The sequence below is a fragment of the Crinia signifera genome, chromosome 6, assembly GCF_055691185.1.
Source record: "Crinia signifera chromosome 6, ASM5569118v1, whole genome shotgun sequence".
NCBI lineage: Eukaryota > Metazoa > Chordata > Amphibia > Anura > Myobatrachidae > Crinia > Crinia signifera.
Genome location: NC_139222.1, coordinates 17,377,991 through 17,402,952, shown reverse-complemented (window position 1 = coordinate 17,402,952; position 24,962 = coordinate 17,377,991). Strand labels below are relative to the sequence as shown.

The 24,962-nt window shown below is 46.7% G+C and overlaps 2 protein-coding genes and 1 pseudogene across 6 annotated transcripts in view; 2 read left to right on the top strand and 1 right to left on the bottom strand.

Moving 5' to 3' along the window:
• Nucleotides 1–24,962, top strand: part of LOC146010005 (uncharacterized) — a 730,148-nt gene that overhangs the window by 135,528 nt on the left and 569,658 nt on the right. The gene's annotated exons all lie outside the window — the stretch shown is intronic.
• Nucleotides 1,330–21,549, bottom strand: LOC146010080 (uncharacterized). Of its 2 annotated transcripts, none has more exons than XM_083150974.1 (3): nt 21,454–21,549; nt 15,157–15,681; nt 1,330–5,286 (listed from the first exon to the last, which is right to left on the bottom strand). In XM_083150974.1, the coding sequence occupies exons 2-3, from the start codon at nt 15,620–15,622 to the stop codon at nt 4,031–4,033; spliced, it is 1,722 nt and encodes a 573-aa protein (XP_083007100.1). In that variant the 5' UTR covers nt 15,623–15,681; nt 21,454–21,549; the 3' UTR covers nt 1,330–4,030. The 2 variants fall into 2 exon arrangements, with proteins under 2 accessions (XP_083007100.1, XP_083007101.1); XM_083150975.1 differs by having other exon boundaries at nt 1,330–5,283.
• LOC146010074 (uncharacterized) overlaps nt 21,535–24,962 on the top strand; it is a 45,896-nt pseudogene continuing 42,468 nt past the window's right edge. Inside the window, exon 1 of the transcript XR_014444720.1 lies at nt 21,535–21,823. The product of XR_014444720.1 is annotated as an uncharacterized LOC146010074 (transcript). The remainder of the gene's footprint in view (nt 21,824–24,962) is intronic.

The window sequence follows — 24,962 nt, the reverse complement described above, 5'->3', positions numbered from 1 at the left end:
AAAGAATGTGCAAATTAGTCATTAGTCATTAGTATATAAAAAAATTCCTTATATTTCTCACACAATATGTAATAATTAAAAACGATCTAAAATAGGAGAATATAAAAAAAGTAGTTGGTTGTAGAAAAATATATAATCGAGGATAAAAGCGTCAAAGAAAGGGAATGGTTTAAAAAGTTTATAAGAACCATTTAATTTCAAAGTCCTTATTAAGACCGTTGGGATGCAAAGTGTCCAGATTGTATATACATTTCATTTCTTCTTTCGCTAACTGAGATATTTTATTCTTTTTTCTAAGGTCATCCTTTACTTCTTTGATACCAACAAATCTTGTAATGTGGTTGGTATTGCATCCATGTACCATTTTGAAGTGGTGCGATAGGTTGTGTGTCTCTACACCTTTCTTAATATTATTAAGATGCTCAGTTATTCTTGTTTTAAGGGGCCTTGATGTCCTTCCGATATAGAAAAGTTTGCACGAGCACTCAATGGCATATACCACATTCGGGGTATTGCACGTAATGAAATTTTCAATGGTGTATGATGTTTGATTGATGGATAATTCCGTTGTTTTTGATTGGCCTCCACTTTTAATCATTTTACACCCTCTACATAGACCACACCTGTGGAACCCTTTAGTACGTACCCTCCCACTGGTGTTGGTTGTGGTGAGGGCACTTCTAACTAGCTTATTTTTAAGGTTGGGTGCTTTCTTATATATAAATTTGGGGGCCTCTTATATATAAATTTGGGGGCCTTTGGTAGACCAACACCAGTGGGAGGGTACGTACTAAAGGGTTCCACAGGTGTGGACCTTTGTTTGGAGCCTTTTGGGGAATGGTTTCCGGGACTGTATTCCCATAAGCGCTTTTGAGAACTTAATCCACCAAGTTCTCCATCGGCTCTGGTAATTGTTCTGATTTTTATCCCTATGCGGCAGACCATCTTTTATATTTCATGTATATTTTATATCTCCCCATCCATTTATACCAATATGCTGTTCTATGAATAAAACTGTGTTACACCATATGTGGTTCTATTGTGTCTCCATATATACCTCTGAGATCCATCGAAGTTGTTTGGAGGAAAGGAGCATATTGGTGCCTTTGATGTTGTTTGAGAAATCTACATACTCGGAGAAGAGGAGACGCCACTCCCTATAAGGGGCGTATGGTACCTTTTTTCTTATATGAAGAATTCTGGTGAGGGGAAGGTGTCAGACGTATCTATTTGGATGTGATTTACACTACCCTATAAAACGGAGAAGAGGATCGTCCCTAGTAAGGAAGGAACGTCCCTTTCCACTCTATATTATTACTGGCTCGCAGGAGGGAAGACTACAAATTATATGTGTTTTACACACATTTTCTCTTAGCATTGTGTTTTTTGTGGTGAGGGGTCACCACTTGCTAGTATCCCCATCTGCTGACCATCAGCGCTGAGACATTTTCTGTTTCACCATCTCTCTTTTATATTTACTTTATTTTGAGTGTGAACCCCGCTGTCTGGATCCACAAAGTGGTACCGGTGGTTCACTCTGGCATGGTGGTACCCAGCCTGATCCAGCTGCTCTGTCTGGTATGCCCTCCAGCAATCGGAATATATGGTGGTTCCGGGGCTTCACGTGCCTTTCACTAGCAGCCATGAGGGTGCTGGCATCACGCCTCTCAACAGCTGTCAGAAAACACTCTCCTGTCTCTCTGGTGATGCCCCCGAATACCCACTGCTGGGGCAGCATGCGGCCAACGTTGCTCTTGTGCTTGACGAAGAGACTTTTGTCAACCTCAACTATGGTGCCAGGCCTGCCAATTTGCTGGTGAGGCTGTGACAGGAGGTCGATGGTGCAGGCCTCCTGCATTAAATTACTGTACTGGACAGTGGTTTCCTGGGGTATGGAGAGATGCTGGTCATCTCCTCTGCCCAGCAGAATACAAATCGTATGATGGTGACGAAGGTCAGGTGGCACCCTCTGAACCACTGTGCTGCCCTCAGACTGACCTTTTCGGCACAGCTGCAGATATGGCAGCGCCACATCCGCTCCCTCACGCTGAGCCTCATTGGGTGTCCATTGGGGCAGGTCTTGGTCTCGGGTGGGACATTGCGGCCCTGCAAAAAAGCCACAGCCTCCTCCTCAGTCTGAGGCAGATTGAAGATGGTCAGCTTCTCCATGTCTGTAATATACGTGTCTCTCTAACGGAATCAAACAGCTGACTGAGCGGTACGCAGGTAATGTAGTCAATCTACCAGCTGACTGACTACGCTAACTGCGTACCACTCAGGGACACTAATTCTGACTAGAACTAGACGCTTTTCAGTAAATACTAATCGCGAGAACAGTACTGCCTACGCTGACTACACTACGCTACTTCTGACTGACTACGCTGACTTGTTTACGGACGCCGATAATGTAGATTACAGAAGTAAGGCAGCTGGCGAGCTGCCAGGATTCAAACAGGCGCTACGCTGATAACGTAGCTTAAAGAATAAGGCAGTCTGGCAAGCTGCCAAGATTCAAACAAAGAGTGGCGCGTGCTGCCGCCGTGAAACTAAACAAGTACCGAAAAGTTTAAAAATACCAGGTCCATGTTGTTTTAGCGGTGTGAAAGCAGCAATAGCAACTTACTACCTACATACATTATCAGTACATATAGAGCAGTATCACACTCATTCCTAAATCAGATTCCTGGGACTAAGGGGACCAAGAGTTATAATCTGGTACCAGCTCCCAAAGTGCAATGATCTGCTGTATATAGTATCCCCGGGTAACCACAATCACTCTGACATCATACAATAGGGCCCGGAGTATAAAAGGGAAACAATGCAATTGTTAGGGGCCACACTCATTGTTGTATAAAGATGGTTATATTTTAGGTTCTCATTGTGCAAAACACATTAAAGCAGATGCTAAAAGGACGGTTCTAGTATAACATGTATAGTACAGAGTAATAATAAGGAATAGGCAATATAACAGCTCATACCTAGAAGACTGCATACACATGGTTCTGCCTCTATCTCTGCTCTGTATCATGGTCTGTAGGAGAGGTCCACAAATGACAATGGTGGTACGCAAGTTGATTGACAGGCGCCGGGTGTTTGGGGGCGTAATGCCGGCATTTTCTTGGAGTGTAATAATGCGGGCGGCTCCGGGCCATTGGCAGGGAGGGATGCTGATGCCATCAGTGGTCCCGATCTCCCCACAGCCATCACACTGCAGAGTAAGTCTCAGCTTTCATAGCACTACACATGGGGGTGTGGGGGGGATTCAATGGATGGTTGAATTAAGTTCGGTCACTTGTTTCTAGAACTTCCAGAAGGAAACAGGGTATTGCTACATTCCGTGACTATTGCCCACATGCGAATGGTCCTGATTGCTGTGATTAGGAGGGGATGGGAAATGTTTAGCACTGCAGATGGATTGCTGGTTAAAAGAATATTTACTTGTATAAAACACGGTCTGTATCTGTACACAGGACACACATACACAATGCAATATAATAAAAACAGTATTGAGGCAAGATTAGAGCTCAATTATTAAACTAAAACAATAAAAAGATATATATATATATATATATATATATATATATATATATATATATATAAAAATGGAGTTGAGGATTTGTAAAAAAAGGCTAAAGTTCAAACCTACAGGTAGTGGCTCGTTAGTATTGATAACGAGCAGCGATCCGTCTAAAGGTGCCCATACACTTGTAAGTTTTATCTTCAGATCTGGCTGGTTGGAACAAAAACATGGTTATGGATGAGTGACAGTTTGTCAGTTTTCCAAACAAATGGTCAACTGTCATTTGCTCTCACCCATAACCATGTTTTTGTTCTAACCAGACAGATCTGCAGATAAATCTGCGTGTGTATGGCCACCTTTACTCTTTGAAAAAGTCCAACATTTGAGCATTTATGTCCATCAAAGTATTTAAATAAGTAATTGGCTGGTGTTGGTTTCTGGTGCAGCCTGCGGCGTCCCGTCAGCTGCATTCAGACATTAGTCATTAATTGATTGCATCTGAATTAAGCCCTAAGAACATGGAAATGGTTTCTCTCCTGTGTGAGTTCTCTCATGTATGACAAGAGATGATTTCCAGGCAAAAGATTTCCCACACTCAGAACATAGAAATGGCTTCTCACCTGTGTGATTTCTCTCATGTCGGACAAGCTGTGATTTCTGGGTAAAAGATTTCCCACACTCAGAACATGGAAATGGCTTCTCACCTGTGTGAGTTCTCTCATGTCGGACAAGAGATGATTCCCTGGTAAAAGATTTCCCACACTCAGAACATGGAAATGGCTTCTCTCCTGTGTGAGTTCTCTCATGTTGGACAAGCTGTGATTTCCGGGTAAAAGATTTCCCACACTCAGAACATGGAAATGGCTTCTCACCTGTGTGAGTTCTCTCATGTTGGACAAGCTGTGATTTCAGGGTAAAAGATTTCCCACACTCAGAACATGGAAATGGCTTCTCACCTGTGTGAGTTCTCACATGTCGGACAAGCTGTGATTTCTGGGTAAAAGATTTCCCACACTCAGAACATGGAAATGGCTTCTCACCTGTGTGAGTTCTCACATGTCGGACAAGAGATGATTCCCTGGTAAAAGATGTCCCACACTCAGAACATGGAAATGGCTTCTCTCCTGTGTGAGTTCTCTCATGGTGGACAAGCTCTGATTTCCTGGTAAATGATTTCCCACACTCAGAACATGGAAATGGTGTCTCACCTGTGTGAGTTATCTCATGTAGGACAAGCTCTGATTTCCTGGTAAAAGATTTCCCACACTTAGAACATGAAAATGGCTTCTCACCTGTGTGAGTTCTCTGATGAATCAAAATATAGTATTTATCCTTAAAATATTTCCCACATTCTGTGCAAGGAAATAGCTTCTCACCCTTGTGGGTTCTGACATGTTTAACGAGATCTGATTTCTTGGAAAAACTTTTCCCACACTCAGAACATGGAAACGGCTTCTTACCTGTGTGAGTTCTCTGATGTCTAATCAAATCTGACTGATTTATAAAACATGTATCACACTCAGAACAGGTAAATATGTCAGCACCTGTATGAGCTGCTCTATGTGTAGCAGTATCTGAGTTACCAGGAGAATAGTCCTCAGAATCAGAAGTATCAGGTGATTTATCTGCACTGTGAGGCACTGGCTGTATATTTAGGGTAATGGAGGTGTCTTCTGGAGAATCCTGTGTGATGTTATCTTCTGTTTTATAATCTGGAGACAGAATAAGACATCCCTCCGAGGTATTCCTGCTTCTGTGTCCATCTGCTGGAAATAACATACAGATATAGAGATATCGCTCTTCCCCTTTCCCCTCACCCATTTCATACTATTAGTGAGTACAAGTTATTCCGTTATAAATACTTTCCTACAGTTCTAAATATCATGCAGCTAATAATGGGATTTATGTAGATAAGGTAACCCTTATTATATTAGTGCATTGGGAGACACTGAAGTATTGGGAGTAGGGCAGTGTAAGAGAACTGTAAAGGGCCCTACACACAGAGATTTGAGCCAGAGATGCAGCATGGAATATTTCAAATCTGTCACAACTGTCACAGAAAGTGAAAACACTGCACTTCGTCACAAAAGTAATGTTATATGGTATAGATATCTACCACATAAATAATGTATTCTTTAATAAGTGTTCTTTCCCCTCCCCCTAGTGTGCCTCCTCCCCTTTAAATCAATGGTGGCTAGTGAACCCCCCCCCACAAAAAAAACCGTTGAAATCATTGGTGGCTAGTGGTTCCCCCCCAAACCCGCCCCCATCTGCAAACTTTTAAATGTTGGAGGCACAGTGGGGACTGACAGAAAAAATACTTGCCAAGTCCGGGGTCCAGCGTCACGTCCTCTCAGTCCTACAGACAATTTTTTGTAATAGAAAGAATTTAAAAAAAAATAATGGCGTGGGGTCCCCCCCCCACAGGCATGACCAGCCCCGGGCTCTTTGAGTGGTCCTGGTTCCCAAAATACGGAGGCCAAAGGGAGTAGGGGTCCCACGAATTTTGGGGACCAGTATCAGGCTCTTGAGCTGGCCCTGGTTTCCAAAATATGGGGGACAAAATGAATAGGAGTCCCCCATATTGTGGGGACCAGCACCAGGCTCCACTAGCAGGAGGTGTAATGCCATAGCCAGGGAACACGTTTATTGGGGTCCCGTGGCCAAAGCATTACCCACCCTAACTAGTCAGCCCAGGCCGGGAGTTTTTGTGGAGGTGGGGACCCCCCCAAATAAGGGGGTCCCCCCTCTCCAGGGCTGAAACCTGGGGCTATCCCCTGCACCCCTGGGTGGTGGGTGCAGGGTTGATAGCTTGTTTAAACAGTAATATTGTCTTTTACAGTAGGACTACAGATCCCAGCAAGCCTGCCCCACTTGCTGGTAATTGGGAGAACCACAGGTACCAGCATGTGGGGCATTAAAGGCCCACTGGTACCTATACCCCCCCCCACCCTCCTGTAAAGAAATATTAAAATAAAAACACACACACACAGGTTTTTACATATTTTATTAAACTGCATCTTGTCTTCACCCAGAGGGGCTCCTGCCCCTCTGGGTTACCCAGACTGGTAACATTGGGTAAGAGCTGCACTGAGGATCAGGTGACAGCCAAGCACCCCAGCTTAGCAGAGGCTCCGTGCCACACCATCCTAGCTGCACACACCAGTCTCTTGGAGCCCCAACAGGATCAGGAACAGGCAGACTTGCTACAATGTTGTGAATGCCGAAGTATTAATAACCAATATACATGTGTCACATCCACCATGGCGTTTACCCAAAACCCCTGTGCTGTACTCAGCCCTAGGCTCTCTAGCTGCACTTATAGAACCATGGCGCTCACCTCTGCTTGTGTCCCTGGCTCCGGTGGGGTACATGTGGCCGCACTGTCATCGCGTGGTGACACGTGCTATGTGCTCCGCTCCTATGCAGGGTATGAGCCAGGTGTGTTTGTGCCTGGTTAGCTCTCTGACTGAATGCCGGCGTTGCCCAGCTGCGTACAATCCAGGCCGGCTGTAATCTGTCGCCCTCACTGGCGGGCGCCATCTTGTTGGTTACCTCAGCCTCTCCTGTATGGCTCCACCTCCCTGTCAGATTGCCTGACCTATCACTGCACAGTCCACCTGTTAAGTACTGACTGGCTGGGGTAGTCCGGCAGTCACTACAATGATGTCGATCCCTCAGCATCATTGCTCCAGCCTGGCTCTGTAGCTATCCGCTACCATCCTGAGCGTCCTCACTGAAGATTCCCTGCTGGTCGTCTACTGCTCCAAGTACCAAGGACTCCCTACCGCCAAAGAGGATCCAGCAAGGTCAGCCCTTCCAAGGGGTCTCACCTTGCTTTCATTGCTGACGGTTACTTCCACGGTCACCTCTGTTTGCAGCTACGACCATACTCAGCAAGGACAAGTCCTCTTCATTTATTTCTTTATCCAGTTACCTCCAATCTTCATTCGCTTATCCAATCTCCAATCCAATCATCCAATTCTCAATCCAATCACCCAATTCTCAATCCAATCCTCATCCAATTCTCAATCCAATCATCTAATCCTCATCCAATCATTCAATCCTCAGTCTAATCATCCAATCTTCAATACAATCATCCAATCTTCAACCAATCCTTCATTCTTCAAAATATCCAATCCGAGTCTTTATTAATCCTACAACTCTTCAAACAATATCAATATTCTTTCTAAGACCAAGCATCATCATCTTCTGCAATAATATATTGGACTACTGACTTTATATTTGCATATCTGCCATATATCTTTTATGCCATCAATATCATTGTCTTGCAATATCTTTATTAAATCAATTTCATTTTCTCTCACTGGTTTCACTCCATTCTGTCGTGGATGCAACCCCCATACGTTAAAGCACCCAGCCTACGTTACTCTACGGCTGGTGCTTCTAAGAGCGTGACAGTTTGTACTGACTCCATGGATCCAGCATCAGGTCAAGAGAGAGACTCTGCTTCTGTACAACAGCTTGCGGCTCGTCTGGATTTACAGGTGACCGCGCAGGAGCTAACTTTTCAGGCTCTCCAAGGCCTGACACAAAGACTGGACATTCTTCAATCCATGGTGCAGAAAATCCAGGGTACTGTAGTCACATCTGCACCATCGCCTGGACCTATGTCCACCGCGACAGGAGTTACTGCTCATCTTCAACTACCTACTCCAGCTAAATTTGATGGGAACCCTAAAAATTGTAGGGGTTTCATCAATCAATGCGAGATTCATTTTGAACTTCAATCCTCGTATTTTCCCACCGAGAGGTCCAAAGTGGCCTATGTGATATCTCTTCTTACTGGCTCAGCCCTCAATTGGGCATCTCCCTTATGGAAAAAATCAGATCCTCTACTAGCAGATTATACCCGGTTTATCGCTACTTTCAAAATTATCTTTGATGAACCAGGGCGTATCAGTTCAGCCGCTACAGAAATCCTCAGGCTACGTCAAGGATCCAGGACAGTGGGTCAATACCTAATTCAGTTCAAAATCCTAGCAGCCGAGTTGGCGTGGAATGAGGAGGCTTTTTTTAGCAGCATTTATGAATGGATAAAATCAAAGATGAGCTTGCTGCTAGAGATCAACCCCCCAAGCTAGAAGATCTAATCTCATTATGCACAAAAGTCTGATGCTCAGAGAAAGGAATCAAGAGAGAAACCGATCTGATCCTAAGCCTATTTTCCTTGCTACCAAGCCATCCTCTTTATCAGCGGAGGAACCTATGCAGGTTAACCGTTCCAAACTGACTCCAGCTGAGCGTAAACATCGCCAAGTTGAACGCTTTTGTCTGTATTGTGCGGATCCCCAGCACTCCGTCGATTCCTGTCCTAAGAGGCCGGGAAACGCCAGAACACTAACCTGTACTAGAGAGGGCAGGTTAGGGGTTGTTAGTACCTCTCTAAACACCAAAGACTGTATTTTTTAAATTTCTTTGCAGGTTCAACATCAGCTCAGACAGTTGCCAGCTCTTCTCGATTCAGGAGCAGCCGAAAGTTTCATCACCACTGATGTTGTCAAGCGTTGGCAGTTACCCACTACACCGCTTCACCACCCGGTATATCTCACGGCAGTGGATGGGAGTCGTATACTGGGAGAAACTGTTACCCGAAAGACCCAACCTTTAACTATGCAAATTGGTCTACACACAGAAAGAATACAGTTCTTTGTCATTCCCAAATCCTCCTACCCAATTGTCCTGGGCCTTCCCTGGCTACGCGCCCATAATCCCAGTATCGATTGGGCAACTTCTCAAGTCCAAACTTGGAGTACTAACTGTACAAAAACATGCTTTAACTCTTTGGTACCAACCCGCCAAATCTCTCTCCAAGTACCAGTAGAGTCAAACAATCAATATAAGGAGTTCTTTGAGACCTTTCCTAAACAGGACATTGATAAATTGCCTACTCATGATTCAAGGGACTGTTCTATCGAATTAGTACCAGCAAAAGTGGAAGCCATGTCAGTCATGGTCTTGTCCTCATACTCTCCAAGGTATACAAAGATTCCTCAAATTTGCATACAATTACAGGAAATTCATTAAAGACTTTTCCACCATTGTTGCCTTAATAACGGGCCTCACTCGCAAAAATGCCAAACCTGCTAAATGGGATACAGAAGCCACTGAGGCCTTTTTACTGCTCAAAAAGAAATTCAACTCTGCTCCAGTGTTGACTCAACCAGATGTCTCTTTGCCTTTTACTCTCGAGGTTGATGCCTCTGCCATTGGTGTTGGTGCAGTTCTGTCCCAGGTGAGAGCTGATGGATAGTTGCACCCATGTGGTTTTTTCTCCAAAAAATTCTCCCCTGCTGAACAGAATTATGCTATAGGGGATCAAGAATTATTAGCGATTAAAATGGCCTTGGAGGAGTGGCGGTAGCTTTTAGAAGGGGCAGTTCATGTTATCAATATCATTACTGATCATAAGAATTAGCTGTATTTGAAAAATGCTCAATGTCTTAATCCCCGTCAAGCCAGATCGGCATTATTCTTTTCAAGATTTAATTTTAAATTGTCTTTCTCTCCTGGAGCAAAAAATCGAAAGGCGGATGCCTTGTCTAGGTCATGGGAGACTGAGGAGGAAGCGAGATCCTATAAAGGAAGTCCTATTGTCGATCCACTGGCTTTTGCTATAACAACGGTGCAAGTTCCAGTGCCACCAGGTAAAACTTTTGTCAAGTCTAATTCAAGACAATAGATTCTTCGTTGGGCCCATGACTCTAAGTTTTCTGGCCATCCAGGGGTTCCGAAAACCTATGAATTCCTGTCACGTCAGTATTGGTGGCCGGGTCTGAAAAAAGATATTCAAGACTATGTTGCTTCCTGTTCTCACTGTGCCCAACACAAATCATCCAATCTTGCTCCAGTTGGTCCACTAAGACCATTATCTATTCCCAAAAGACCCTGGTCTCATTTATCGATGGACTTTATCACTGATCTTCCACCATCAGAGGGTTATACTACCATTTGGGTCATCATAGACAGATTCTCCAAGATGGCTCATTTCATACCTCTTCGAGGTTTACCTTCAGCTCCTAAACTGGCTGAATTATTCATTAAAGAGATTTTTAGGATCCATGGGTTACCTGAGGAAATTGTGTCCGATCAGGGTGTACAATTTGTGGCAAAATTTTGGCGAGCTCTGTGTAAAGTTCTCAAAATCCAGCTTAATTTCAGTACAGCATACCACCCACAGTCCAACGGTCAGACGGAGAGGGTCAATCAAGACGTAGAGACTTTCCTTCGTTTACATGTCTCCCCCTCTCAAGATGACTGGGTGGAAGTATTGCCGTGGGCCGAATTTGGGCATAACCACCAATACCATTTGTCTTCTTCTTCTACTCCTTTCTTTGTTAATTGTGGCTTCCATCCTAGGGTTCCTGATTTCCAGCAAGTACCCGTGACATCTGTACCAGCCGTAACTTTGGCTCTCCAGCAGCTTCGACAGCATTGGAGAAAAGTCAGGAAATCTCTAACGAAAGCCTCACAAAGGTATAAAAGGTTTGCAGATCGAAAAAGAAGAGCTGCTCCTACTTGGAAAGTAGGCGACAAGGTATGGCTGTCCACCCGAAATCTTCGTCTACGTGTTCCATCGATGAAGTTTGCACCTCGTTTCATTGGGCCATTACCGATAATACAAATTCTCAACCCAGTTGCCTGCAAATTAAAATTGCCAAGTTATTTAAGGATTCCTAATTCTTTTCATGTGTCATTGCTAAAGTTGTTAATACTGAACAAATTTCATCATGCATTGCCTAAATCTCCTAAAGTTTTTACCCATGGGGCATCAAGGATGAGGTCGCTCACATCCTGGACTCTCGCATCCGGTACAAGAGGTTACAGTATCTTATCGACTGGAAAGGCTATGGGCCGGAGGAGAGGTCTTGGACTAACGCCTCTGAGGTACATGCTCCCAGGATGGTAAATAACTTTCACAGGAAATTCCCAAACAAGCCTAGAGACTGTCCTGGGGCCACTCGTAAAAGGGGGGGTACTGTCACATCCACCATGGCGTTTACCCAAAACCCCTGTGCTGTACTCAGCCCTAGGCTCTCTAGCTGCACTTATAGAACCATGGCGCTCACCTCTGCTTGTGTCCTTGTCTCCGGTGGGGTACATGTGGCCGCACTGTCACCGCATGGTGACACCGGTGCTGTGTGCTCTGGTTCCATGCAGGGTATGAGTGGCGTGCCACCATGTGTGTTTGTGCCTGGTTAGCTTTCTGACTGAATGCCGGTGTTTGCGCAGCTGCGTACAATCAGGGCCTGCTGGAATCTGTCACCTCTCTGGCGGGCGCCATCTTGTTGGTTTCCTCAGCCTCTCCTGTGCGGCTCCGCCTCCCTGTCAGATTGCCTGACCTATCGCTGCACAGTCCACCTGTTAAGTACTGACTGACCAGGCTAGTCCGGCAGTCAGTACAATGATGTCGATCCCGCAGCATCATGGCTCCTACCTGGCTCTGTAGTATCCACTACTATCCTGAGCGTTCTCCTTGAAGATCTCCTGCTGGTTGTCTACTGCTCCAAGTACCAAAGGACTCTGCCTACCGCCAAAGAGGATCCAGCAAGGTCAGCCCTTCCAAGGGGTCTCACCTTGCTTTCATTCCCGACGGGTACTTCCACGGTTACCTCTGGCTGCAGCTACGACCACTCAGCAAGAACAAGTCTTCTTCATTTATTTCTTTATCCAGTTACCTCCAATCTTCATTCGCTCATCCAATCTCCAATCCAATCATCCAATTCTCAATCCAATCATCCAATCCTCATCCAATCATCCAATTCTCAATCCAATCATAACGCAGCCTTTTGCGCTTTGTGTGTCATCTGCAAATATTGCAATATTACTATGCAGGCCATCACCTATATCATTAATGAATGCATTAAACAAGGTTGGACCTAATACTTAACCCTGTGGGACACCACTTTCCACCTTTCTCCAGTTTGAACATTTCCCATTAACCGCTACTCGCTGTTCCGGATCGTCTAACCAATTATTTATCCAAGTACATATTTTTTTTCCCCATCCCTATTTTACCTACTTTCCATAATACCTTTGAAGGAGGATTACATCCACTGGTTTCCCTAAATCAACATTCCTACTGACCTCTCCGTAGAAACTAATTAGGGTTGTCTGGCATGATCTATTTTAACGAACCCATGCTGTGCTTTACATATCACATATTATACTTTAGTATTGCAACATATGCCTATACCGAGCATCACAGAGTCAGGTACTTTTACACAAGGAAGATAATAGGTAATACCCCATGTAGTGGTGCACAGAGAGGACCATGGGTAATACAACTGGTTGTAGGGTTGTAGAGACTGTACAAAGAAGGGCAACTAAAATGGTGCATGGCCTACATCACAAAACGTACCAGGAAAGACTAAAAGATCTTAATATGTATACTTTAGAGCAGAGAAGGGAAAGGGGGACATGATAGAAACTTTCAAATATATCAAGGGTTTTAAAAAGGTGCAGGTGGGAGACATTAGTCACAGGAAGAGGAGCAGCAGAACACGAGGACATGCACTGACACTAGGGGGAGGAAGGTACAGGTGGGAGACATTCTTCACAGGAAGAGGAGCAACAGAACACGAGGACATGCACTGACACTAGAGGGAAGAAGGTACAGGTGGGAGACATTCATCACAGGAAGAGGAGCAGCAGAACATGAGGTCATGCACTGACACTAGAGGGAGGAAGGTCCAGGTGGGAGACATTCTTCACAGGAAGAGGAGCAGCAGAACACGAGGACATGCACTGACACTAGGGGGAGGAAGGTACAGGTGGGAGACATTCTTCACAGGAAGAGGAGCAGCAGAACACGAGGACATGCACTGACACTAGGGGGAGGAAGGTACAAGTGGGAGACATTCGTCACAGGAAGAGGAGCAGCAGAACACGAGGACATGCACTGACACTAGGGGGAGGAAGGTACAGGTGGGAGACATTCTTCACAGGAAGAGGAGCAGCAGAACACGAGGACATGCACTGACACTAGAGGGAGGAAGATTCAGGGGAAATCTGAGGAAAAATTACTTCACAGAAAGAGTAGTAGATAAGTGGAATAGCCTCCCATCAGAGGTGGTAGACGCAAATACAGTAGTACAATGTAAACAAGCTTGGGATAGGCATATTTATATCCTTACAAAGAAATAAGGATCAAATATGGTTTGAGGTAATGTTTAAAAAAGGGGCAGACTAGATGGGCCAAGTGGTTCTTATCTGCCGTCAATTTCTATGTTTCTATGTTTTAGGGTAATGGGAGAACCATGGGTAATGCCACATGACCTTCCATACCATTGTACCCTGTACACTGCTGTTATTCCTGTCCCTTCTACTGATGATGTAGGTGAGTCACTGGAGAACATGGGGGGATTGGTCAGATCTAGTGACAGAGGAGGGTGCAGGATAAGAGGCCGCTGTAGTGACAGAGGAGGGTGCAGGATAAGAGGCCGCTGTAGTGACAGAGGAGGGTGCGGGATAAGAGGCCGCTGTAGTGACAGAGGAGGGTGCGGGATAAGAGGCCGCTGTAGTGACAGAGGAGGGTGCGGGATAAGAGGCCGCTGTAGTGACAGAGGAGGGTGCGGGATAAGAGGCCGCTGTAGTGACAGAGGAGGGTGCGGGATAAAAGGCCGCTGTAGTGACAGAGGAGGGTGCGGGATAAGAGGCCGCTGTAGTGACAGAGGAGGGTGCGGGATAAGAGGCCGCTGTAGTGACAGAGGAGGGTGCGGGATAAGAGGCCGCTGTAGTGACAGAGGAGGGTGCGGGATAAGAGGCCGCTGTAGTGACAGAGGAGGGTGCGGGATAAGAGGCCGCTGTAGTGACAGAGGAGGGTGCGGGATAAGAGGCCGCTGTAGTGACAGAGGAGGGTGCGGGATAAGAGGCCGCTGTAGTGACAGAGGAGGGTGCGGGATAAGAGGCCGCTGTAGTGACAGAGGAGGGTGCAGGATAAGAGGCCGCTGTAGTGACAGAGGAGGGTGCGGGATAAGAGGCCGCTGTAGTGACAGAGGAGGGTGCAGGATAAGAGGCCGCTGTAGTGACAGAGGAGGGTGCAGGATAAGAGGCCGCTGTAGTGACAGAGGAGGGTGCGGGATAAGAGGCCGCTGTAGTGACAGAGGAGGGTGTAGGATAAGAGGCCGCTGTAGTGACAGAGGAGGGTGCAGGATAAGAGGCTGCTGTAGTGACAGAGGAGGGTGCGGGATAAGAGGCCGCTGTAGTGACAGAGGAGGGTGCGGGATAAGAGGCCGCTGTAGTGACATATTCAGTATTGAATCCCGGCGGTCGGGATCCCGGCGTTCAGAATCCCGACGCCGGAATCCCGACAGCCAAAATCCCGACAAGGTGGGGACGTGGATCGCCCCCCCTTGAGGGCTCGCTGTGCTCGCCACGCAGGGGGCCCGGTGCTTCGCTACGCCCGGCACACTAATTTATTCTCCCTCCAGGGGTGTCGTGGACACCCACGGAGGGAGAATGTGTCGGGATTCTGGCGTCGGGATTCTGAATGCCGGGATCCCGACCGCCGGGATTTTAACTGCATCCCGTAGTGACAGAGGAGGGTGCGGGATAAGAGGCCGCTGTAGTGACAGAACAAGGAGAATGTGACTCTGTAAGTGACTATTACTCACCTCTGCTGGTATCTGCAGGGATTTCCTCCTCCTTACACTGCTGGTCCCCCCACACATCCATCTCTTCTTCTCCTTCTGTATCTTCTACCTTAATATCAGTCACATCCATCTCTACTTCTCCTTCTGTATCTTCTAGCTTAATATCAGTCACATATGTCTCTTCTCCTTCTGTATCTTCTGCCTTAATATCAATCACATCCTTCTCTGTATCTTCTACCTTAATATCAGTCATATCCGTCTCTTCTTCTCCTTCTGTATCTTCTGCCTTAATATCAGTCACATCCTTCTCTTCTTCTCCCTCTGTATCTTCTGCCTTAATATCAGTTACATCCGTCTCTTCTTCTCCCTCTGTATCTTCTGTCTTAATATCAGTCACATCCGTCTTTTCTTCTCCCTCTGTATCTTCTACCTTAATATCAATCACATCCTTCTCTTTATCTTCTACCTTAATATCAGTCACATCCATTTCTTCTTCTCCTTCTGTATCTTCTACCTTAATACCTTAATATCAGTCAGGCCTTCACCCTAAATAGCAACAGTAAATATTAGTGAAAGAGACACCCAACAAACATTCATGGTTCATGTCGACACAATTAAACTTAAACACAAAAACGTACCGCTGCGCTCGCCATGCTTCGGGCCACGGTGCTTTGCTACGCTCAGCACACTATTTTATTCTCCCACCACTCCTTAGTGGATGGTAGGGCATGAAATACCACCTGTCGGCATGTCGTGTCGACATGGACACAGAAACGTACCACCGCGTCCCCTCACATGGCTCGCCATGCTTCGGACACGGTGCCTCGCTACGCTCGGCAACTATTTTATACTTCCATCACGTCCTAGTGGATAATAGGGCATGAAATACCGCCTGTCGGCACATGTTGGCTCAAAAAACAGTAAAAAAACCCATGTCAACCTAAAGTCATGTCGACCTATCTGCATGTTGACCCAATGACCGTATCCCTATCAGATGTGATGAGAAGTGTCCAGGTACATACAATTGTACTGATCTCATATCAGACACTTCCAATAGGGAGAACACTTGTTCTTTAAAACTCAACTTTTTATCATCTTTTAAAAAAAAAGACAAATGTGGCGATAAAAAATAAAATAAAAAAATTGCACTGAACTACTGTGTCTGTGACTGGTATATATCTCATAACCGTGACTAAGGAAATAACAAAGTCTCCAGGTCACCAAATGGAACACGGGATTTTGTGGGGTCAGTCGCACAAGATTACAGAGATATAAATGATTGTATGAGATGGCCCCCTGTAGGGTATGAATGATGGGTGTGATCACTGATGGTTCGCAGGGTGTGCTAACACAGATAAAGGGAATGAGAAGCAAAAAAAAAGGAGACAGGATTTGATTTGTCACGATGTGGTGCAAAAGTAATCGAATACAATAAAATATACCTTTTAATTGGAATAAGTTAAAATTGCGAAATATGACAAACTACATGAAACATAGACAAAAGTGAATATAATGCAAATTAAAATTGCACGTACGGAGGCTCCATGTGTCTAATTCCTTGTCAATAAATTGGTTGGATCAATCAATTTGAACTCTCTTAATTACTACCCTTGGAACAAATTGCTGTGTAGCCAATTTTAATATGTAGGGAGAGAGGTATATATTATAACAACCAATGTAACTTTAAGAACTATATGTATAAATACAATACGATAGCATATCTCTCAGATCAAAAGCTTTATAGAGACCTGAAACCGCTCATAATGTAGTTATGTATCTTTCTATCAATAGCAGAGTCGTGGTCGGTTGGTCAGACAAACATATACACACACACAACATTAGTCCTGAAAAGGGCCCTGAAGAAGATTTGCGAAGCATACGTTGGCATTGTGGCTCTGCGTAGCTTGACGAGGCCAGAGGTCACCCTGCGCAGGCCAAGCAGCTGCACAGCCCCGTCCTGGGTGCGCAGCGCGATTATGTAATCACCCGCCTGCCTGCCTGGCCGCCCGCACACCTGCCTGCCCAGCTCCTGCTACCGGCTTGCGAAGTGAAGTGACCGCCTCCCGCCCGACTCCCGGCATCAGCAATCGATCGCCCACCCTCCCAGTTCACCGACCACCTGCCCGGCCGCACTGCACATGTATGTAAATATGCGGGACGACCGGGGCGGGTCTTTTAATTAGGGAAGCCAATTCCAGGATCCCGGGAATGGGCATTTTTCAATCCCCAATTCCGGGATTGAAAAAATGCTCCGGGACACTTATTTTCACGCGGCTTTAATTTTCGCAATTTTTGCGAGCCTTCCATAATCGCGAAAATTAAAGCCGCGCGAAATATTTCCCCCCCTTCTCATTTAATACAGGGGGTTCTATTTACAGCAGGTACAGTAGTTAATCGCGCAATTTTCAGCTCGCGAAATAGCTGATTTCTTCATTATCGCGAAAATTACTGCTCGCGAAATTAAGTGCTTACACAGTAATATGTAATAATTCCATTGCCTACGTTTTTGGATAATAATGAGTAACTCTTTTTATCCGTGTTACTTGTACAATTATACAATTTCTGTACACAGATTGTTCTGGTGATGTCATCCGCCAACAGGAGATCCTCATTGGAGGATATCCCTGTTATAGCCGCCTCGGGTAGTCACAGAGCCACGCCCTCTGACGAAGTCTCTGAGGAAACGCGTTAGGGCATGGCCTGTGATACCCGTGCCTTGTGTTACCCCATGTCCTGCCCGGCGTGTGTCTCCGGCCTGTGGTTTAGGAGTCCCGGCAGCGCAATCCAGCGTATGTGGTTCCCTTCATCCTGGTTTTTTAGCGAAACTACATTGGAGCGGTGTGCCCCGGGTATTTATATCTATATCTTGTAGTAACCAGCACACAGCGTTGTATTCATTGGTATGAGCATCTGCTTTTATCTGGTTTATGAGTGTATAAATGTACACTGTACACTGGCTGTTCAGGCCATTAAGGTATGGCGGGAGGCCCAACACCTGATGGACCCGGAGACTCCCCTCTGGCATTCCATCAAACTATCCGAACTTGCCGGTCTTTCGGGCAGGAGGCTCTGGTCATCTCGGGGTGTGGTGACAATTGGTCAACTATACGAGGCCACTGTGCTCAAGTCAATTCAGCAGTTGAAGGAGGAGTATGGACTGTCCAAAATATATTTTTTTCGCTACCTGCAGCTCCGGCATGCAGTCAGCACTCAGTTTAATAATAGCCCCCCTGTACTGTTGTCCTCTCCACTGAAATTGTTTCTAAACAATCTGGGTCAAACTAAAGGCCCCCTTAAACTTATTCAACTTATTGATTAACAAATTGAACCTGATTGACTCGAGATTTATCCTACAGTATGTGCAGGAGGATCAATCTCTTCCAATCTCTTGGTTATACCCAATGGCACAGGATTGTGGATTGTGTCCTACACATCAGGCACATCAGATTTTGTCAGATAAATTGACTCAAATCTCACAAGTGTAAAGGCCCCCTTACATTTGTCCGACTTGTCATAACGACAAGTCGGACCCGATTGTCCCAGCAACTCCCCGGGAGGGATCACATGCGATGGCACTTCATGTGCCAAGTTTTGCATGTGATAAATCGCATGCGATTTATCACATGCCACTCCCGGGGAGCTGCAGGGACAATGGGAGCGGGGGACAGCAGCAGGAATATGCCCACAAACAGAGAGTGGGCAGGGGGGGGTCGGGATGCAGGGAGCCAGGCAGGAAGCCGCTGGGCAGGGAGCAGGGGGGGCGGCGGCGCAGAGTACCAGGGGGCCGGGCAGGAGAACACGATGCAGCAGCAGCACTTCCAAAAAAAAAGAAAAACCCCATACAAACGAATAGGAAGCCATTGATTGGCTGAGACCTCTCTCAGCCAATCAGCGATTGGCTGAGAGAGGTCTCAGCCAATCGCTGATTGGCTGAGAGAGGTCTCAGCCAATGAATGGCTTCCTATGCGTTTGTATGGCCCTTTTTTTTTTGAAGTGCTGCTGCTGCAGCGTCTTCTCCTGCCCGGCTCCCTGGTACTCTGCGCCGCCCCCCCTGCTCCCGCTGATGCTGCCCGGCTCCCTGCGCCTGACTCTGGTAGGTCCCCTGTTGTGGGGGAGCACGGCTCCGGGCAGCACATAAGATTTAGCAAATCTTATGTGCAGCCCGTCCGACCTCCCATCTCCGATCCGATGCGCACGGGGCCGCGCATCGGGTCGGAGGGGATGTCACCATATGCGATTTGGGACGATTTCACGGCCCGATTCATCCGAATCGGGCAAAATCGTGCCCAAATCGCATAATGTAAGGGGGCCTTAAGGCTATATCTCTATCATAAGGATCCCCTGTTCACCCTAAGGGCCAAATGGGAGGGAGATGTTGGTCACCTCGGTGATGAGGAGCTGGCACTCGCACGGCAAGCTACGGTCTGTGCGACATTTCAACAGATACAGTTATTTATTTTACATAGGACATACTTGACCCCAGCTAGGTTGGTTCAATTCAGAGGCCGAGCAACAGCAGAGTGCCCTAGGTGTCACTACCCACTGGGGTGTTTGTGGCATCTCCTATGGGAGTGTCCCTTGGTCTCCTCCTTTTAGATACAAGTGAAATCATTCATAGTATCCACTGGGATTCCTGAACAGACCTTAACACCCAAATTCTGTGTGCTGGGGGGGAAAGGAAACTGTTCCTCTGAATAACCTAGAATGTCTATACGTCATAACTAATCTATGCTAAAACCATAATTGCCCGATCCTGGATGGCCAACACGGGCCCCCCACTAGCTGAGTGGAAGGCCTTGGTGAACACAACAGTACAACATGAAAAGTACGTTTAAATGTCCCGTGGCTCGCTACCTAAGTTTGAGAAGATGTGGACTAGGTGGTTGGACTCTCCACACTCCTTGTCACCTGTTGGCCAATAGCTTTGCCATTACTGACTACATTGGGTTTAGCCATCTGGTATACAGGTTTTCTAGCTGCAGCATGTGTGTAAAAATGATATAATGCTCGTAAGAAATCGATCATACCACACCTTAATTATCATACAATGCCCTCCGGCGGTTGATTTGCTGCAGCGCTGTTCATTGCATGATACTCTATTCTGGGTGTGGTATGGGACCCCGTCAGTCATTATCCCGACTGGCCAGAGTCAGACAGTATGGCGAGTGCAAAAAAGCCCCTTGCGGGCTCGTTGCGCTCGCCACGCTGCGGGCACCTATTCTATTCTCCCTCTATGGGGTTCGTGGACCCCCACAAGGGAAAATAGCAGGTGGCCGTCGGGCACGCCGCTGTTGGCGTTTTGACAGTCGGGATCCCGACATCGGGTAAATGATTGTCGGGATCCCGACTGTCGGGAACCCGTCCGGCACCCCTCTATTCTATCCCCTTTCTCGTTATTCTTCTCTTTATGTTTTGTTGTTTGTTTCCTTACTATAAAATTAGATTACTGTAATGGTGTGCACACACGGGGGCGATTGCCGTGCTATGCGAGTCCCGATGTGGTCAGACAGCATCAGGACTCGCATGGCACGGCATGCAGGGAGGGGCACAATTTAGACTATATAGTGCAGATCTGCACTATATAGTCTTGGCTGCCCTCTCTATCTGGCTGCCGATTTGCGCTCACACGGGAGCGCGAATCGGGCTCGCAAGCCCTAAAAAAGCATGCGATATGGCTTCCGATGTTGACTATATCGTCAACATCGGAAGCCATATCGGCCCGTGTGTACACACCATTAGAGTATATGGTGAACAGAATACAGACAATGTATGCTTTCAAAAGTGATTCTTTATTCGCATTCGAGTACACACACAGGATATTTCTTTACACATGAATGTATAACAATGCAGAGTGCTATTACTCTGTATATGTGACACATTTTATGGATTACAATGTTCTATATTGCCGTTATTATCTAATAAAAAGACTTTATTCAAAAAGAGACTCTTATTTACAACTCACTAGTGCAGTGATAACCCTTTGTTACCCTACATTACTATACATCACCATATGTAGTACTATAGATTATCAGACATTACCCTACCTTAACACAAACATTACCATATACATTATTACACAATACATCACCATACACATTACCAGACATTACTATGGTGGGAACTGTGTCCCTGTGGGAAGGGTCCTGTATGTGGGTCTGGTATTAGTCACAAGGCACAACAGTTTGATCCTCATATATTATATAACACTCTCAGGACACCAGAGGCAGCTCCACCTGCATTATAACCACACAGCACCACAGTCTGCACCACCTATATAACAATAGCAGTATATCATATAATAATACTAGATGTGATTACCTGACGCTGCCAGACACAACACTGCTGCCTCGTCCACAGCCCGTCATTTGTTGTTATGGTACGGACAATACACAACATTCCTGGGCCCCGGAACTCTCAGAGCGGGGGCGGAGTACGGTGGGACGCACAATCCGGAGGGACAGTGGACCGCTCAACCCGGAATTACGGTGGAGCGCACAATTCGGAAGTAGAGTACAGCGCATTATCAGGAAGTAATGTGGAACGCAAAACCCGGAAGTACTGTGGAACGCAAAGCCCGGAAGTTCTGTGGAACGCAGAGCTCGGAAGTTCGTGGCAAAGCCCAATCCGGCAGTATGGAGGAGGAGCCCCTTGCCCGGAAGTACGATAGATAACATGCAGCGACTGGAGGGTGAGTGTCCTCTCCTCAGCTCACAGACAGGGGTGAGAGGTGGGGAGGAGCGGGTGACATAGATACAGTCAGTGTCTATGTGACGCCCGGGAGCTGCTACTGGAGATGGCGCCTCCCGGCCTTACACGTGGGCTGAGGGGGCACATAATAGCTGTATATCCCGATACAGTGACTGGGGCCCTCTCACACCCTCTGCCATAGTCTTGTTGCCAGCAGTGTGTGGCCCCTATGGCACAGTATTATTCCTCTTATATAGCAGTTATTATGTCTGTGTTCCCCTTATTTCTCTACTGTTTGTGTTTCAGTCTTCATAATGTGATATTATATCTCCACTGACATCATGTCTGTCGCATGGTGTGTGCACATATACTATAGAATACACAGGTCCATCATGGTAGTGACTAGTTGCTCTTCGCCGCAAGGACCTGGGGAGGAGAGGGGGCGGGGAGAGGAGGAGCAAGGTTGGATGGGGAGAGGAGGAGCAAGGTTGGAACAAGGGACCCAAACGGACACTCACGAGCAGGTTTCGCTCGCCGCGCTTCGGGCATGGTGGCTTGCTCCACTTAGCTCATCACCTGGTTACTGAAGGCAACCAGTGGTTGTGTGGTTAGTGAAGGAGTGAAGCAAGCCCATTACGGACCTTTTGGATACCCTGTCCCAACCTTGCTCCTCTACTCCCCGTCCCCTCTCGTCCCCAGGTCCTTACGGTGAAGGGCAACTAGCTGCAACCTTTCCATCATACATCTATACAGCCATCCTTATATAGAGGCTTGGAGGGTTCACAGACCCCTTTGTCAAGGTCTACACCTTGACAAAGGGGTCTGTGAACCCCGAAACGTTGGTCGCTGTATTTATTTACTAAAGTACTTTCTCACAAGTCCTCAGATTGCCTCTGCCTGTTTTGGACCACTGTGTGGAATAGGTTGGCACTCACTTTCATTCATGCAATTGCCTGGGGTCGCCTTCCAGTAGTCCCACGTAGGAGCCACATCAATACATCCACAAACAGAAATGGCACTCACCAGGGCTTGGTAATCTTTTCAAAAAGTGCTGTAAGTTTCAGCGTGCTCTTAGACGTGATTATCAAAATATCCTTTAAATTTCTTCCATGTTTAAAACTGGGCATTATGGGTTTTTTTTTTAAACGCAGGTAAGTTCTTGTCTCCAGAGACAATGGGCCATAGTGCTTTGGATGCTCTAGATAACACTGGAGTGGCCGGTGTATATGTCGTTACAAACAGTATTTTTTTGGACTCTATGTTTTTATCTTTCTTTTTTAACAACTGGTCTCTGGGTATCTTTAAGACTTCCTCTTTTTTAAGAGTATGGATCGCTGCAAATTTTTCAATCATTTCATCAAGATTAGGCTCAAGCGGAGTCCTGTCACTGATGAGTCGCGGCACCCGTGATAATCACGTCTAAGAGTGCGCTAAAACTCACATACTCGTCAGCGTGCAGCATACTTTTTCCTCCATATGCATAGGGAGAGGAATGAGCCGCAGACATTTGGTGAGTGTTGCTCAGAGATGTGCAGACAAGGCGGGCACTAGGGGAGGGATTAGGGGTAGCAGTGGGGGACCTGTATTTACCAGAACATTGGTGTGTCAGGTCACTCCGCTAGAACTGACTGTGACATAAGTGCCAGAACCCACCGCTGGTGATACCTCAGAGACCAAATAAGCGACCGCTGGGCCACTAGGGATGATGCTGTAGGTCCACATTCTCTTCTCAGTTTTGTTGATGGCCTAATGTGTTGGTAGAAGTGGGCTCAGTAACATACAGGGGGTCTGTATAGGACTGACAGAGCGAAGCAGCAGTAGAACCTTGTGCTGGGAATTCCATCTAGACAGTGCAAGCATAATAGGTGGTAGTGGTGACTGCATGTATAGGGGGAGACCAGGCTGGTGGGCTAATGGCTGGTGGGAACATGTCTGATGCTCTATGGATTGTGTTGGTGATAGTGCAGCCAGGATGAGATGGCAGAACCTCAGTAATGCAGCTAACACTGATGGTGACAGGTCCGGAGAGAACGTGTGTATTATCCACATAGGGATAATGCTGATATCCACAGGAGCTGATCAGTTTTCCATGGCACACACTATAGATGGAGAAGAGCAGAGGTCCTGGGATTGGGCCCTGTGAGACCCCAACTGAAGAAGGCAGCAGCAGGGAGGATGCAGAGAAGCACTTTATGCTAGATCAGTAGGATGGGGCCCAGGGTCAGGCTGTGTCCTGAGGACCTCGGCGATGTAGTGTATGTATGAGAACAGAGAGGTCACCAGCATCCGCTGCAGCAGAGAGGTCCTGGGGAGTATAAGGGAGCAATGGCCTTACCATCCCAGTCATCCTCACCTGAGGAAGTGCAGTCTCTGCGGAGTGTTGGGCAGGAAAGCCAGGCTGATGAGGATCCGGTACCACGTGTGAGTAAGTGTTAGGGAAATGTAGGCAACTAGGAGGCAAATCAGGTGAGAGATGGGGCAGTAACTTGGGAGAGCTGGGATCAGATTTGTGTGTTCTCAGTATAGGAGTAATCACTGCGCGCTCCCATAGTGATGGGATTATAGCAGCATAGAGAGACCATACGTGAGGCTGGGATGTGCACAGGAGACAGGGATGGACTGATATGTGAGGGCACAGGATGGAGAGGACAGGTAGCACTGTAGGAAATAAGCACTGATAGTAGGGGGATGTGGGAGGGCTGAGAGATGACTGAGGTGAGAGATGGCAGTGTGTTACTTTGTGGTGTCGGGGGCGTATCGGTAGCAGTGGTAGATGACAGTGTATGTAATGAGGTCAGGAGTACAAGATGGCCGCCAATGATTGTCTACATACATCTAAGGAGGCGTTGTGCTGCTTTAGTGGCCAGCCATGGCTTATACTCACATCAGTGAGGAGTGGGAAGAATAATGGGAACCACATGATGAGAGGCTGTTGCTGGGGTTTGGTGAAGCTGCGGCACTGATATATCACTAGAGCAGGATGTGTACAATCACCCGGGAAGCTTTGGCACAGAGGTGGGAACGTAGTTGTGTAATCACACAGAATTCTGCTGATATGAGGGTTCTTCAGCAGAGAGGTTCTAGTAATGGAGGAGACATTGCAGGGGATAAGGTGCTGATCTGGGAGTGAGAAAAGTCTG

Coding starts and splice junctions, on each gene's coding strand:
- LOC146010080 (XM_083150974.1), bottom strand. CDS start 15,622: ATGGATGTGACTGATATTAAGGTAGAAGATAAAGAGAAGGATGTGATT. Junction 5,287..15,156: donor CCCTGCAGATACCAGCAGAG/GTGAGTAATAGT, acceptor TGTTATTTCCAG/CAGATGGACACAGAAGCAGG.